This window comes from Falco punctatus (assembly GCF_963210335.1).
Source record: "Falco punctatus genome assembly, chromosome: 9".
Lineage (NCBI taxonomy): Eukaryota > Metazoa > Chordata > Aves > Falconiformes > Falconidae > Falco > Falco punctatus.
The window spans coordinates 3,616,935-3,635,047 of record NC_137589.1 but is presented as its reverse complement, the minus strand read 5'-3'; the positions used below and the strand labels follow the sequence as shown (position 1 = coordinate 3,635,047).

General features: G+C 41.7%; 1 protein-coding gene across 1 annotated transcript in view; it reads right to left on the bottom strand.

The window, feature by feature from the left end:
* ADAM12 (ADAM metallopeptidase domain 12) overlaps positions 1-18,113 on the bottom strand; it is a gene marked incomplete at its 5' end in the record, with an annotated part of 192,183 nt that overhangs the window by 168,021 nt on the left and 6,049 nt on the right. The window contains 1 exon segment of the mRNA XM_080403123.1: positions 7,059-7,192. Within this exon segment, the coding sequence (XP_080259249.1) occupies positions 7,059-7,192 (134 nt within the window).

Sequence of the window (18,113 nt, the reverse complement as noted above, 5' to 3'; positions counted from 1 at the left end):
TTTAAGCTGCTTTTGCTCACCAGTGAAGGGATCCAGCCCTACCAGCACCACCACAGAAATTCAACCAAGTAGCAGAGGAGGTGACACATTCCCTTTCCTAATAGCTTCCATGCAAAAATTACGCTATTTCTGAATTAAACAAATACAGAGGAGTTATTAAATAATAGAACATATTTGAACTAATTAGCCCTCACAGTGGCCCTACAAGGCAGAAGTATAGGTCTAATAAAAAGCAAAAGAAATAACAGATTGTTTACTAGGCTATTAAATTAATGACTACCAGGTTACTAATTAAAGGCTCAAGGAGCAGATCTCCCAGAGAATTTTATCGAGGATTAGTGCAGTTTCTCACACCGCTGAGGCTGCCTGTGCCAAGCTGCATTCCCAGCTGATGACACAGCCTTAGCAGCATGCATAGCTCTGCCTCTTATATTTGATACTCATGAGTCATAAAAATATGGAAAGGACTATAAATTCTGTTTATGCCTCTCTCTCTTTTAAGATATGTAAAACAACTATGTAAAAGAGCTACGAAAGCTGTCCTCTCAGTCTTCAAAGACCTGTTTAAGCAGCACTGTATGATTCCCCTTAATACAATTGTCTGGAAGTCTAAACTTTGGTAATTATTTCAAATGAAAAAGAACAGCAGGAGGCTCTGTTGAAGGGAACATAAACAATTATCACTTGCACGAAGGCTATGCCAGTTATGAAATAAACTTGAATGGGTTTGCTCTTGAAAACGCTGAGCACTAAATTAATTATCTGACATAGCAGGCCCCTCAGCTGTACTCCATGCATCCACCCCAATGCTAGAGTCACGCGAGAGCACCAAGAGGTGCAGCAAAGAAGGGAAATGTGAACCGGCACAGAGATCTTCTTAAATTGGGGTATTTCTAATGGGTGCACCTATAACTTCGTAGTAACACTGAAGCTGGCAGGCACACCATGACTCTGGATGACAGACTGGACTATGACGGACCGTGCATATTCTGCCAGTTTGCAAGAGAAATGCAGCAATGCAAGAGCAGGAAGACAGGACCAAACAGGTAAGGCTCATCCCTCCTTGGCAGCTTCAAATATGTTCCTGAATCTCCAGCATTAGTCCTGTGACTTTATAACAAATTCACAGTCATTTCCTGTTCCTTCCAATGATTTTTTGTTTCAATGGCAAAAATCCCTGTTTCAGGAGGTGCTGAATTAGGGCATTAGAGTGAAGGTATGGAAAAAAATGCAAAAAGGTGTAAAATAATCAGCATAATGTCCAATACATTCGATAAATCTGGAGAAACATAAAGATAACTTACAGCTGTCAGAGCATGTGATACTTTTACAGGTGGTAGAGAATTTCACATTGAGATTCAAGTTATCACTGTCCAGAATGACATACAGATAATCAAGATCCTGATGTTTGTTTATGAACACAATCCATAACACAGTACTTCACGAATGAGGCAGGCAGAAATGCAAAAGCTACTTCTTTGCAAGCTCAATGAGATGCAATCCACGCTAAGCAGTAAAAAATGATAATCTTCTGCCACTTTATATGCAGAATCTTTTGAGTTGTGACAACCATACACTTAGAAAACAGAAGAAATATGGTCTAAGTATGTATTTATAGCTGGCCTTCATCTTTATCTTTGCATTTCACTGCTAGAGTTTATAGTCAAAGCATAACATAACACGAAGAAAGAAAGAAAGAAAGAAAGAAAAGAAAGAAAAGAAAGAAAAGAAAGAGACAGACAGAAAGAAAGAGACAGAAAGAAAGAAAGAAAGAAAGAAAGAAAGAAAAGAAAGAAAGAAAGGGAAAAAAAAGAAAAAAAGAAAGAAAGAAAAAAGTGTTGCTACAAGAAAAGGAACTCTGTTTTCTCATCTTCCTTTTCTCCATTTTTAAAAACATCTCTTTAAGATTTTGATTTGCAACCCTTATTATACCAGCCCAGCCAAAGGAAGGAAAGTGATTCACACTAGCTCAGAATCTGGCCTTGGGAGCTTAAACTTGGTGAAGCAGTTTCAATGTGCTCTGAATCCATTACCCTCTCCCCCAAGGGAAAATTATTTTCTGATTTATTTGGATTTAAATGTCATTGGTGTCAGAGTCATAGCTGTTCTTCGTCAGGGAATCATCTGTGGGTCATCCCACCCTCTCTGCCCATCATGGGCATCTTTCTTTTGCTTTGCTTGTCTCTAACCTCAACACAACAGATCTCCTGGTATGCAGAATCCATCTAGCACCCACCACCAAATGAGAGGTCTAACTTTCTGTAAGGTGGGGGAGAGCTTGCTTTTCCAATATATGTTTTACACATTGAGGTCAGTGGCACTATTTCACACAATCCCAGAACAGTCAGGGTCGGAAGGCACCAGGGGTCATCCAGTCCAATGCCCTGCTAAAGCAGGGTCACCTCAAGCAGGTTGCACAGGATCACATCCAGGTGGGCTTTGAACGTCTCCAGAGCAGGAGACCCCACAGCCTCTCCAGGCAGCCTGTGTTCGTGCTCCATCACCCTCACAGTAAAGTTCTTCCTCACATCCAGATAGAAGATAGACTTAAAAGAATCAGGCGAGACTCACTGTGATTCAAGTGGATTAAGGATCTAATCCATAAACAGATATATCGCGTGCATCATGGTCCTCTATACATTACCCAAATTTCATGTTGAAAACCAAATTCTCTGCATCATTTGAAAGCAACCTGGACTGGCAACTTGCAACCTAAAGCATTTCAGGGCTTTCCAGCTTCTCGTGTGGCAGTTCAGAAACAATGCTCAGCTCCATGCTGCCCGGCTAAAGGTCCTTCAACCCCTGCCCAAGTTCAGCTACATTCAAATTTGTCCTTATGAACGGCAATTAGAGCCTGACTGGTGCATACACCTATGTATGGAGTCGTTTAATATTGCAGATGGATACAGAGATCAGAATTGCAAAAGTGTGTGCATAAGCATTAAAAGATGCAAATCATCACCCAGTAAGGAGAGTTGCCCCAGACTTGCTCCTATGCTTTTAGAAACCTCAGAGGATTCAGTCTTTCAAGGCGCTTGATCAGCTTTGTGATTGTATTTGAGTCCTTGCAGGAGCCAGTGATGGCATGGTAGATCCTGCACAGACAAGACTGGAGGAAAACCTGCATCTAAGTGACAGATGTCACAACCTGAGGACTCTTTGTTTACTTGCATAATTGATGATATCATGCATGCACAAAATGCTTTCGATTTCCCAGAAACCTAATGCATTTTAAGATCTGGACCCAAAGCTGGATACAAAGCCAACTTCATTAATGAGTCTGTCACTCCAGGAGAATGAATGTCAGCTCAGGGCACTGCCACACCGGGATCTCCCCCAGCAGTACTACTATTTCAAGTCTGTCCGGGATGGTCTCTGGCAGGCAATGTTTCCCCACAGTTACGACTTTTTAAGCATGGAAACAGAGCCAAGAAACCCTTAATGCCCATGTGAAGTGCTTCCTGCCCAGCGCTTGTCTCTCCAGGAGAAGGCATGTGCTTCAGGCTCCAGTCTAACACCAGCAATGTTACCTGACCTACAGCTCCTGTGATGCAGGGATCTGGCACACTTTAGCCAGTGTGTGTCCCTAACAGGGTGTGAGGATAAAAGCTGAAGCCAAACAGATGGTCTTCTAAAAATCTTCTCTAAAGTGCTCTGTGTACTAAAACATCACTTACCCAACTCTCATCAAACTTGGCTTGATTTGCAAGTCTCAAGCCAAGTCTGAAGAAAAATATTCAGCTGGAAACATGCAGGGAAAAGAGTCTTTTCCCTGCACTTGAATAATACAAAAATGAAACAATTTTGTTCAAACCTTAGAATAATTTAAGAAAAATAGAACCCAACCCTCTTGGGTTTAAACCAAGTGCTGGGGAAAAAAAAAAAAAAAAAAAAGGAAGGAATCTACACAGAATGCAAAGTGACAAACAAATGAAAAAAAGAAGTGGAAGGAGAACTGGAGCTATAATGTATAATGACCTATCAACACATTCTATAATGCACACAAAATTTCAGCAAAGACGGAAATCACATCTGCACCAAATATGGGCAGCTATTGTTTGAAAGCACAGAGCAACGTTGCACAACGTTTAAGGTCCTGATTTTGCTGTCGCTCGCCCACAAATACAGTTACGCATCAGTAGTCCTGACTAGCAACAACTGGATGCTCAAAATAGTACCCACTAATTTCAGCAGCATGTTCAGGATTAGCAACTGTATATTATATCCAGTTAATAAAAGGATTTCACTGGGCACCACCAAAATATTCCAACTGAAAATGATCTGCATTTTCTGAATTTAGCAAAAGACGCCAGGAGAAGTGCTAACAACCACTACCTAGATGAACAGCATCACACAGTTGCAAACACATACATGCATTTCCACAGCAACTTCTCTTAAGTATACGTATTTCACTATATGTATACTTCACTATATAAAGTGTTTGCATGAGCATATGCATCTATTTTCGAAACAGAAAGAAGCAGTAGCATTTCTGAAATAATGCTCCCACAATGAGATCCTGGTCTGGGTCTCTTATGGCTTTGACTTGGGGTGTGGAGGGCAGGGAGAAAATCTGCCCAGTAAAAGGCAGGTCCTCTCCAGAAACAGAACACTGCATTGGTACTTAAGGAAATGCAAATTTCTTACAATTTCTTTTAAATTCTTTAAATATAATTTGATTACACATCTGATTTTAAAATGTGATTTTCCCTACCATTAATTTGAACTGTCATTCTTAGGAAATACCCATAATCATTAAAGTCCTTGAAAAAGTGCACTCTAACTGTATTAAAGTAAATCCAGGGTGTAGCTAAGAAACTTCTTATTTTTTTCCTTCTCAGTAAATGTAATTTGATTGCTGCTGGTGAGCAGATCTGTGTTTGTGTGATTAGACAGTATGACTAGTTCCAGCTTTTTTGCTTCTGCTCTGCACAGTGTACTGCATAGATGGCCCTCAACAAGGAAGTCATTAGCTTAATAATAACTCCTGACAGATTCTGAATGAGATATGCCAACAGATATTGCAGTGACTCCTGGGGTAAATGAAAGGACGGTTTTATCTTCAAGATGGGAAAGAAAGAGTAAGCTGCACTAAATGACTAGCACGGTTTATCGGGGGCTAGTTGTTAAGCAGGAGTATTTATGATCAAAGGAGTGGAGAATGGGGCTGTCATTGTGAGGTAATTATCTATACACAAATAACTTTAATACTTCAGCATTTTTATAACAACTACATTATTTATTTTACTATGTATTCTATTGCAATACCATTTCCCTGGTTATGCAGTACTGTGTACTTGCACTTTATTTTACTTCATATAAAATTAAAATAAAATGGAGGACCACTTTGAAATGAGTTGAAGAACAATAGCTCCTATTTAAGCATCAAATACAACAGTATTTAACTTTTGTGCTTTTGATCAATATTTATGTGACAAGCTATTCATTACTCTTCTCCTCTACCAATTTAATGCTGTTGTTCTTGCCACAGTCTGAACTGCACTTTTGTGTATTTAATTTATAACTGTTTCCATGGAAAAGAAGTATTCAAAGAAAAAAAGTGCTGATACAGCACTTGGATCTTTCTACCAGACCACAAATCTTTTCTAATGTTCATCTTAAACTGAAAGTAATTCTGGGAAACAAATTAATGATATAAATCACATTATCATTACTCACATAAAGATACTCTGTTGTAATGCTTTGAGAAAGCTACAGTGAGTAGCTAAAAGAACTCTATATGGAGAATGCCTGTTTCTAATTAAATGACCTAAAAATAGCATTGCGCATATATCTAGGACCAAGCCATCTGTGTTATCTCTCTAAGATAAGCCATTACACACCCACAATGATATCCCTTTCATCACTGCAGATATTCAAAACTAGGAATGGCCCTTCTTTTCCATTTAGGAGGGGGTGGGGGGGCAGGGAAGTAAGCAAAATTCTAATCCAGACAAGGTTTTTTGAAGCTCAGATCCCTAGTTTTGAAATCTCTTTTCAAGCCTATTTCTGTCAATCAGCAGAAAGATTCAAAAGCATCCCCCAAATGGTGGCAGAACTCAAGTAGGATTTCTCCATGAAAAGTTTTCCCGATGCATTAAAGAAAGCTGTTCCTAAAGGCCTGGCTGTACTGTTTGCATTGTTTGCATGTGATGGTTTTTGCTTTGCTTAAGTTATTTTTAATTTATTTTTTTTAAAAAAAAAACAACCCTTTTTTCTCCTCATTCTGACAATTAAAAAAAAAAAAAAAAAGTAAGCTGGAAGAAAACCAGACCTGAGTTAAAAAAGTTGGCTAAGAGATTCCCGTGACATCTTTGGTGATAATCAACAACAACCTGTCTTCATGCTTCAAGCAGGGGACCAAGCAGACAGAAAACAGCCCTTTTCTCCTAAAAGCCCATATTATCTGCCAATGTCCAACAGGAAAAAAAGGAGGAAAGCTTATCAGGGCCTGTCAAGAGGGGGAACAATCTCTGCTTGGTCAGAACTAGCGATGGATTATCGCCTTGCTAGGCAAGGGGAAAGCAGAGTGTGAAGGGTGACTCGCCGCCCACCCCCCCCCCCCCCCCGCAGTACATGGGGTGGCATCTGGGGGCCATCTCCCATGATGGGCTCCAGGTAATGCCTCAGGCTGCAGTCAATAAAGCAACATTATTTACACTTTTCCTTACAGTTTTTGCTGTCATACTGTATTTAATCAAGGAAATGTGTTTGGTGTATTTGCCCCTCCCTCTGTTTTGGGGCTGTTTTGCTGCTGTATGCTACAATCTTGAGCAATGTAAGTTAACTTCTTCAAATAAATTCTTTCACTTCAAGCTTTCATTTCTGCCACCAGAAATAAGAATGCCACTTTACAGTAAAAAGGTAATAATTTCCACCAAAGACCTTACTCATTTTCTGAAATTAGGTAAGTAACAATTTAGACAGCAGACTCACTACAAAAATATAAAAATTACTCTTATAATTGATATGATGAAGCTAAGTGCATTTACTTGCCCCTAAAGCCTTCAAATTGTTATACACCTCAGAATAAAGTAATAGGCAAAATGAAGACTAACCTTTGAATAAATGCCATTTACTGGTCTCCACTCTTCTCCATTCAAAAGGAAGGGAATTGTTATCTCATAATCTTTTGACTGGTCCTTTGGCATCTGCTGTCTCCGGGACTCCAATTTGCTGTCCACATTCTCGCCTAGGGACAAGGAGAAGCACTTCACGTTAGTTGGGAACAGCAGCTGGCAATGTGAACCTTGCTACTTAAGGGACCTGGCGGCACGTTTCAAAAGGAAATCATTCAGGAAAAGGATGAAACATTAAAACACTGTGGGGTCATATTGTCAGTGTCAAAACCTACACAAATTCCTGGGAGAGCTGGGGTTCTGGGAGAGAAGTGTCGAGCTTGATTAGATGTTGCGCTTCTGTAGCAGCAGAAATCCTGCCCATACAGGATTAGAGATACCGGGATGCAAAGAGAAGGAGCTGGGATGCCAAATCGAAATAAAAAAAATTGGAGAGGTATTGTCACCACTATTGAAAGTTTTACATTAATAATTATACTAGACTTTGCATTTTTTTTTTTTCATTGAAGATGATAGCAGGAGGAAATGCAATAGGTGTCATCATTAAGACAGTAAGCGAGCTGCAGGAATTTAACAGAGATAAGATCTTATCAGGACTATTTTTCCCTAATTGAGGTAAGAAATCAGCCTTGAGCATTCCACTCCCCAGTCCCTCTTCTCCCCATTCCTCTTCCCTGATACATTCGCGCTGAATCAGATTCAAGGCAGAAGTGGTGGTAGGCGAGCGGGGGGACAGTGGCCCAGGGTGTAACTGGCCCTGCTCTCCCCGGGCAAACAAACCCTGCAGTTGCATGACACAGGCTCCCTAAGGGCAGACAGTGATCCCAGACTTTCCCTTATGTCCTTCCCGTTTCTGTAATGGGGTCAGCCAGTCCTCACGCTTTGCGAGCTGGAGTTACAGCATAGACGTAACAACCCAGTCTGGGTTCCTGAAAGCTCCAGGTTTGACGTACACAGCAGATCTACCACGTTTAATCCTTGGTATTTTATCATCCCCCAAACATTTCTTAATGCACCATCTCTACTCCGCTAAACACGGAAATGTATGGTCGTGCTCTGTTTTAACTATCCTGAACTGGGTGCAACAAAAGAATGAATATTTATTTAGCAGCCTCGACATTTCTATATGGACATGCAAGGAATTCATAAAGTACCGAGAATCCCGTACCATCGAGGAGGCACATTCTCATTAGTGGGGGAAAAAAAAAAAAATCTAAAAGAGAATGTAAACTCCCATTGACATAATGTTCAGCTCCTACACAGTCAGATGACTTCATTTCATAGTACAATGTCAAACAGCTATTTGCATGCAACATTTATCGAGCGTTTTTCCTCTCACTAAACATAGTAATGGCATGGTGCCTGTCAAAGAACAGCCCCCCCAAAACAACATCATTGTACGGTATTGAGAAAAAGCCTTAAAGAGAAGATAGGGATGGGTTCCAGGTACTGTGGGACAGTCAAAATGTTGGCGGGGTTTGCCACGCTCTTGACCTACCGTCACACTGAGCCCCTTGGTGCACTTGGACCCCACGAGGATCAAACCTGCGTCTTCACAGGTGCTCTAGACATGCGACAACCCTCAGTTAAGATGAAGAAGGGCCAGTGTTACCTTTCTTCCTCCTCCTCCCCCATTGCCTTTGCGCTAGGAGGTGCAGAGGGAAGGTGGTGGGGCAGCGTTTCAGCAGTTAAACCGTGGCTCAGGGCTGCACCGTGCACGGGAGCGAGAGGTGAGCTGCAGGGACCTGCCCATGCAGCCCAGCGCTCAGTACCACCATCCCAGCAGCCTGACCTATCCCCTCTGGCCACCTAACACACTCTGAGAATCCAGATTTATGTTTTGAGCAGAATAATTTAGTCACTGTTAGAACTATTTAAAAATTTTGTACGCAGTCATCACAGTTAAGCTGATGCGAGAGGAAGACAAGCTCGGTATTTTCCAGCATGCTTTTAAAAAACACCATAAAAAACCCAAGATGAAAAGATAAAGTATATTGGGGAGAGGAAAGTTGCTTGTTGTATGGTGTTCCTGCAGGCAAGGGTCTCACCTCACCCTCAGCGCAGCCCAAGCCCAGGTGACAGGGGGCTGGGAGGACATCGTGTCAGCCCTTGGAAGTGATGGTCCCAACCCTGCCCACGACTGGGTTCACCCCTGTGGAGATGTACAAGGTACCATCTCATGTGTCTAGGAGGGTCTAGGGAGAACCTCACAGCTCTTTATTCTGATTATCAGCCATGAAGCTCCCTGCACAGAACAGAAATTTATGAAGCATATATGAGAGAAATGAGAAAAGTTTGGCTCCAGCCCCGATTTTTTTTTTTTTCTTGGCTCACTAGAGCAGTCACAACTATATGAATTAAATGACTCAGGTCCTTCTATTATTTTGTATGATTTCCATTCTGAAAGTTTCATGAGACCTAAATTTTAAGAAACCCTAGGAGTGTACTTCTCCTTCCACTGATGCATTGCTTGCATCACTTCCACACAGTCTTATGCCATGGAGCTGCAGCTAGATATCAGGAAGCATCAAAGTCTTTCTGGTATCTCCTACATGTGCAAGTTGCCTTTCTTATTAATTCTGCAAAGCATTAACATCACAACATTACCCGAAACAGAAGAAAAGGGGAAAGGGAGGGATGAGTATTTGTGCACAGATGTGTTATTCCCTCATTACGTGTCATGGTCCAGAAACTGCAACTGCTATAAAAATATCACGGGAATAAGGGAACAATATCTACACAACGTGCAGATCAATTTTGCCACTCCTACTCCTGTTCCATTACGACAAAGTGATGCTTGTGGTGCATAACAAAGTAAGATTACAATGAGCAAATTTAATCTTACACACATGCCTATTTAGCTGCACACTGAAAATGCATATTGTGCAGAAGTGTTGATAGTCTGGAGACAGACATCAAGACAGGTTTATAGGCAGCAGTTATATCTTTATTGGAAAAGATAATTTATTTGGGGGAAACAAACCAGACAAGCTTTAGGGATTGCAAACTCTTCTGAAGCCATAAGCATTTATAAAACACAAGATCAATTTCTGTCTAGTTGCTTTCCTTCAGCCAAATATTTTGCTGCTTATCTGAATGTTTTTATTTAAATTATTGGGTGTGATAAAAATCACAGCTTCCTGAAGAAGGCAGAGAAAGCACTGCAGCCCAGTCATGGGGCCTCATTGTGAACAGCACTTGGGCACATGCTTAACGTCATGCACTTGCTTAACTCCCAACTGTCCCCAGTGTGATAGATGCATATTACAGTTCCTTTTGTAAATCAAATAATTTATTTTTCTGATTTAAGGTCATTATGTTTACGTACTGTGTATATTTCTGAAAGAGACAAAATGAAGAAAACTGCATAAGTGATATTTAAATTCCAGATCAATCTGTGAATATAAAAGTAGGGGGAAGATAGAAAGGTAAATCCTTCCAATAGGATTCTGCAGCCTCACTGCAAAGCTTCAAAGAACCCGTTGCAGAAAATAAAGGATGACAGCCAATGAAGAGTGACCCACACCCCCCCATCGGAGGTGGGGAAGAGGACAGCATCTAAAGGGCTGTCTAAAGACGTGGGTAGGGAAAGACTGTAAGTCAGGAGGAAAAAAAAACACCACAAAAAAAACATAAGAGTCAGACCAAAAAAAATGTAGAAATTGAAGTTGAAATCTGTGGGAAACTTTGAAAACATGGGACAAACAGATGTGCAGCCCCAAAGCAGCCCTGAGCCTGAGCAGTGGTGTGGGCTTCTGGGTAGGTGCAAAGGTGGGCCAGCTGCTGGCAACCTCGGAGCGCCTTGGCATGCACAGCCCTCACCTCCAACAAAGTCAGAAACACTGAAGAGTCTGTCCCAGTGAGGGCCACGTCACCCAGTCTCTTGCACAATGGCTGCACAGAACACACTCCCAGTTTCCCTCTGTGGGTGTTGGGCCACCCATCTCTGAGCGTAAGCCCAGCCCTCCCAAAGAGCATCCGAGGGGCACCAGGAGAGGAGCGTGATGGGACGGGACCGGACATCTGAGCTAACGAAGGGTTTCCATCACCTTGATCACATCCCGTGAGCTCCCAGTGCTGCAGTTCTTCATGCGCGCAGACGTGCTGGTATTTCCTCTCTGCCACTCTTCATCTCCTTTACCCATTTTCATTATGATTTCTTTGAAGCTGGAACCATTAGAGTTGTTTGCATTACATTAATAATGAGGCCTCTTCTCTACAGGGACTCTCGGTATTACAGCAGTATAAATAGTGTAGTAATTGAAATCAGAGAATTTAAATTTTGGTAACGTGTCATGAGAGGGGAAGAAAATCAGGCCATCTGTATAACCAGAAACTTTTATTAGACCCAGGTTTCCTATCTTTTGTGTCACATGCACCTACTTACTCACCTACTTATTTTCCATTTCAGTGAAATTCTGTCCAGTTCTTCCTGACACGAGCTCGTCTCCCACTTTTTCACATGAAAAACTTCACAGTTGTGTCTATCTGTTTTCTATTTTCAGCCTGCACTGAAGGTAACGCTTTTGATCAACAAGCAGCCCACAAGCTGATGTAGTGCCCTTTATACTTTTTTTTTTTCAGTAATAGAAAAGATACTTTGTACAAATAGCGAGATGAGTAGATGTTATCTGACATTAACTTTTGTGTGGCTTAAATATTTTTCATCTGCCACGTACTTCTACAACTTTTCTTCTTTGCACACTGTCATACAAGGACTCATTGGCAAAGAAGTTAAGAACAGTTTTCATCTTTTTGCTTTGTATTTCGGTTCCTCCGAGCTCTGCACAAAATAAACTCTAAGCATGCAAAGGGACATCCTTGCTTAAGGGCTGCTGTCTCCTGAGGAAGCCCAGACACGCTTCAGATTTGCATTTACTTAAAATCAATAAGCTTTTAGCCAGGCAGTGTAATTTATTTGTCCTTATGACAAACAAAAAGGTGAATGCTCTCAGGGCTGAGTGGGTCTGGATAAAATGGGATTCAGTGAAAGGAAAAAAAGAAAATGCTCCCCCCCAGCTGCAGACCCCTGCCATCCTGCTAGTGCTGGTTTTGCTCCCTGCTCCCCTGGCGTGGCACAGGGAGGAGTCAGACCTGGGACAGTTTATAAATACCATCCATCTATTAACACACAGATTTACGATCAAGCCAATGTTGCATGCTGTGCTTCCTTCCCATCGTGGATGTCCACGTTCTGGGAATCCCATCTGCACATCTTGCCGCGCTCGTTAACATGGTTCTGTCAGGGTCTCGAGGCACCCAAGGGCTCTTACAGCCCCAGCACCCCACTAAAGCCCAGCCCAGGGCTGATGGCCCCAGCCCTGGCAACGCTGCAGGCTGTCCATCTCCAGCCCACCCAGACCGCAGCCCCCTCCCTGGCACACCGCATCCAGTCACCCTTCGTGTAACCCACTGCAGCTACTGCTGAGATATGAAAATAATAGGATAAAAGAAGGATAAATGGAATTAAATGATATTATCCTCATGTTACCTTTCATATTACAAATGGGCTCAGAGTTGTAAGTCACAGCCTATCTGCTTTTTGTTCTGCAACAAAACACCAATGCACCAGAATAATCGTAGGACAGGAAAGAATAATAGAACGGAGTAATTTTTCTGCAAACTGAAAACAGCTAACAGCACTGCTCTGTATCGCAGGGCTTTGGCAATGCTGTGGAAGACAGAAAAGGCATGCTTTATCCATTTCCCTCCTCATTTTCTTCAGCTTCCTCTGCTTAGTTCACAGTCAGTGGGATCGGTGATTTGGATGGGTCATTTCTGGCTACGTGTGGTGGAAGGGCTATGCACATGGCTGCATACAGCATGCGCTGGACCATTGGCAATTAGTTTTGTGGCAGGGTACCGAGGCATCCCCACAGGCTCTGCTGCCAGATGGCTTCCCCTATAGCCCAGGATACCTCGGGTCTGCTCTGTGCAACCAGCCCCAGCGAGCTGGGCAGGCATCCCAACAGAGCCACCACTGCCAGCCGGGATGCCCGTCAGATGGGAAAGTTTTATTCCCCACATCATTTGCCGTCACATCTTATTTGGGATGATTCTTTTAACACCTCCAGACTCAAAATAGAACTTTTTAATTCAAAATTACCAAGCTCACACACTAAGAGAGAAGGAAAAGCATTTGCCTTTCAAGATGAGGGTGAACTTAGGAATTTTAAGAAGGGGAGGAAACCGAGTAAGGAGTAAAAACTACCCACCGAGCACATCACTAACTAGTCAGGTAAAGGAAGGTTTCCACCAAGGTTCAGTAAGAAAATGTAATAAGTACAATACAATACAGGATCAATATTTCTATCAGCAACCTTTACTCGGCGTGCACAAGCATCCTCCTGAAATCCAATACTCCAAGTTAGGAGACGATGTCTGCACAGAAGACAGGAATATTGCCAAAGTATCCAATAACTTACAGGCTGGAGCAAAGGGCTGAAACCAAGTACTACAGAAGGGAGGGTCATACCCTTAGGGACTAGTAAGTTTTCTGCTCTGAGCGGTAATCTTTAAAGGCAAGTGACACCAGACAGACCCATACACGCTATTCAGTGTAACACTGATGTCACGTGAAGCAAAGGCAGTCCTGGAACGCTGCATCAAAAGAAGTGTTTCCAGTGAATATCAGATATTGAAGTTACTCCTGAGAGTTAGCGATAGAAGCACATCTGGAATGCTGCGGGCATTTCTCCTCACCTCACCTGCATTCACAAAAGATTAATTCAGCCTGGAGCTGGTGGATTGGAAAGGCTGCCAGGGTGAGCAGGGAAGTGGAAAGACTGAATTACAAGAAGAGAACTAAAAGAATTATTTTGCATAATCTAGAAAACCAAAGATGACAGGACCCATGACTGTCCTTTAGCTTTATATACCTTTTGGTATTTATCTTGCCAGTGCTGATATATTTATAGATGATGTGTATAAAGTGGCTATACATAAAGTTAGATAGGATTGCAATATAGAAGTTCTGAGCAAAGAGGATCACATCCAGCTCTTGCGGATCAAGGGGGAAAAAATCAACTTGCTTTAAATGGAAATTGTTAACATCAGGACTAAGACTATATCATGCCAAAAAAAAGAAGAAAAAAAAAGTGTCAACTATCCAACTCTTTGGCCTAGGAGTGGGGATTTGTGCTTCCAGTCCTCTATTTCACTCCATCTTGCAGCAAAAGCCAAAACATTACCCAAGCTAAACATTATCCAGGCACAGATCTTGCTGAAACCACCTTCTAGAATGGTACCCATTCTGTTTGAGGCAGGAAAAATAATAATTGGTCACTTACTAATGTAACAAAAATCCAAATTAAAACAATATCTGAAAATAAATATGAAAATGCTGCAAAATAAACCAGTACCAGATTTCCAGTGCATCACGGTTAAAGACAGAAAGTCCAGTAACTCGCATAGGGTCAAATAAGCAATAGTTTGCCTTAAAGTCACCCATCCATCCATCTTAAATTTTACACTAACCACCAGTCGAAAACAAAGATGCCCTCTCAAAAGAAAGGTCAAAAATCAGAAACCCCACCATGCCGGTAAGTTACTTCCCATTATCCCACTAACAGCATTTACACAGCTTTAAAAAAGACAGCACAGAGCATACCGGGCTCTGCCCTCATCTGTATGTAAGCACAAGAGGCTGAGCAAGATTTGACTGCGCATAATATAGAAATCTTATCTTTTGCAGTAAAGTTTTTATTAGTTCAAAATCATAAATTATTCTTCCAATTAACCTTTGCACATCTAAGCAGTACATTGATTCTCTCCACAAAATCTAATAAAATTAGTCCTTTCATGGCCTGCCTGGAAAATAATTATTAAAAAAAAAAAAAAGAAAAGAAAAGAAAAGAAAAAACGCAAGCCACCTAACTAACACAAAGTGTTACTTGTTTTCTCACTCCTCCCCCATTTCCCAAACCCAAGACCTCAGGCATTTAAGCACAAGTAACTTTTGGAAAGCAACTGATTCCACGGATCTTCTTGGGCTTGAATCTTGCATTTTCCTTCCCGTTGCAAAATTACTACTCATGTACAAAATTTTTAAAACCTCAAAAGTCAGTAAAGGTCTTTGATGAGCCTGAGGACATGCAGCAGCAAGATGACTCCACGCATTTCTGAAATTAATTTTCCATTCTTTCTGCTTCTAACACAAAAAGATCCCCTCTCCAACTTGACAGGTCTGTCAGCTTTGCACCGGTCCGCGTGTGACTACAGCATGTCCGCTTGATCTTTTGCACTGAGCAACTTCGCAAGCACCGGCTGCTCAGATGAGAAATAGGAGTTTGAGATGCACAGATCCCCTTTAACTAAACAGCATTAAACCCAGGCTTTTTAATATTTCAGTTTTATAATTCCAAGAACTATCTCCTGTCATCACTTGTTCTTGCATGAGTTATTCCCTTCTTAAATGTGATTCTGCTGATGAAATAATCTGCGACAGGGAACAGCCCTCCCCCACGAAATCCCATAAACTCCATGGAAAAAAAGTCATGTGTTCAACATTTTAATACAAACATGGGAGTGAAAGCTGAAATTTCAAGGTAACTTGCTGTTCTTCTCGACCAAAGGCTCTGTGGTCAGTGTCACTGTGTGACCAGCTGAACAAACTAATGACACATATTAAGGTGAAAAATAGAGAGAGAGGGGAATAAAGGAAAATAAAATGTTCATTGTGGAACATACCCCCTAAGCAGTTGGATCATCTTAATCTTCAAGCTTCTGTAATACAACTGTTGGAAGGCTCTAAGTCTGCGCACAATAAAGTGCTTTATTCAGGGAACCATATGACTCCATCAGTCATTCAAGCACATGTTTGGCACAGATTGAAAGTGAAAAGCATAGCTAAGTCAAATATTTCAAAACTGAACTTGTCTTTCTAACACACATGGTTTATATATTGGTGTAATATCTATATAAGTTTTCAGTTCTCATATACGGTAATGTCATGGCTAAAGTACAAAATGATGTGTGCTGCACTAGGCAGCATCGCGCTTCTTGGGAGTTAACAAATGCCAAAAAAGCCATTGAGGAGAAAATTGAAAGGGAACTATCACACTTGACAGTCCTCAAGAAAACGGCAAAAATAGCTTTTGTTCATTCTAATTCTTGAATATCTATTTCTCAAATCAGGATGCTACACCGTTCTTCACTAGAGAGCTGAGCTGTAACGAATCCAGGACAGCCAGTTCCTTCCTCATCATGTGCCCGAGATCTGTCTCCTCTGTTTGCAGATGAAATATTGCTCATCATACAGAGTTACTTCTGCTGATGCAAATGCGATTAAAGCAATCTTGGGAGAGCACAGTGTGATTAAAGCCTAAGTAATGCGAGAAGGATTTGGGCTCTCATTATACAAAATACATACTGAAATGCACTCAAGGAAAGAAGCCAGTATATCTCAATATCCTCCCTGTTCTCCAGGACAAAATGTGACAAGTGGAGTTTGGAGAACAACATTTGCCATTGACTGCAGGAGGGGGCAGGGAGACTGCGGAGCATTTCAAATGGTGAAAACCAAGCTTTATTACGTATATAGTATATATACATATACTATATTAGGGAAACAGCTGTCCAGCCTCATTTGTGATGTTGTTACACGTTTGACTGAAGAATTACTATGCAGGACCAGTCCAAAGACAGAGTTGTCTTCTTTTTTTTTTTTTTTTTTTTTTTCTCCCCTAGAAGAAAACATTTCAAGGTAGGAGACAAATAAAGCAACAAAGCATTGAACCAGAGGGCATTTTGGCGCACCAGGTGATGGGTACGTATCAAGAGGTTCCCCCCATGGAAGTGCTCAGTGCTTGGAGTTCACCAAAAATGTCATGTTGTAAATGCAAGATTCAAACCCAAAGTAGCTTTGAAAAGTAAGTGACATAACAGCTTAGAAGAATTCCTGTCCCCTTGCTGCAGATCCTGTTTTAAGCTTGCTGGGTTCCTTCTAACCCAAACCGTTCCATAATTCTTTTCCAAGTCCTGATACATACCACATAAATCATCCCAGTCATTCTTTCTCACATAAAACGAGCGGGACAGGACTAATAACAGGTAAAAAATACCAAAGGCTGCACAATGCCTTTCCCACAGGTGTTTCCAGGATGCCATAGCGCAAGATGTCCCATTTAACACCACCCCATCATCATCCCAACATAGGCACCACCAGGGCACATCTGCTTCTTCCTGCACCGCTGCTCCTTCCCCAGAGGATCCCAGTCTCAGAGATTCTCATTTAGATTATAAACTCAGCCTCACACCCTTCAGCATCAGTGAGGCAGCACCTAACAAAACCACTCATTTGAGGAGAGAAACAATAATCTGTGCTTCAGAAGCCCAGGCAAAAGTAATCCACAGAGCCCCAATGTCAAAGTACTGCATATATTCATTTTTCAGCAATAAGTCCACATAATTACGTGACAGTCCAGATCCAGCGTTCCTCTCCAGCTCCTCCCCTCCAAATGCTCAAGAAAAGCTACTTTCCACTGAATGAAGTTCAAAATTACTCCCGAAAATACAGTTTCCACTTGTTCTTTTAAAAGACACAATCCTTTTCTCCAGTGATTTATTGGCCTCCCTCGCTGAGTGCAAGGAATCCTTAGCAGAGCTGTATTGAGGGATGTTCATTCCCATATACAATCATCAGTGAAAAAAACCTACTGAGTGGGAGCTTGAGTTGTGCTCATCACATGCACACAAATCATTCATTCAGATGTTCTCTGGGAAATCACACCGAAAACACTGCAAATCCAGCTGAAGCAGATTTCGGGATTGATTTAGGTAAACGTGTGTGGGAAACGATCTGTATTTCTTTCCCAAGCCTAGCAAACGAGACACTGGGCTGAGGAGGCAATATCCATCACACATTTTTGTTTGTGCGGGGAATACCTGCTGCTCGCATTATACAACAGCAGAAAAAGGAAAACGAACGGCACATGTACTAACATAAGCTCTCACTGAAACCTGTCTCTCCATTTTTTGAAACACAAATTAACAGAAAACTTAGAGTTACTTAATGTTCTTGAAGCCACCTACCCT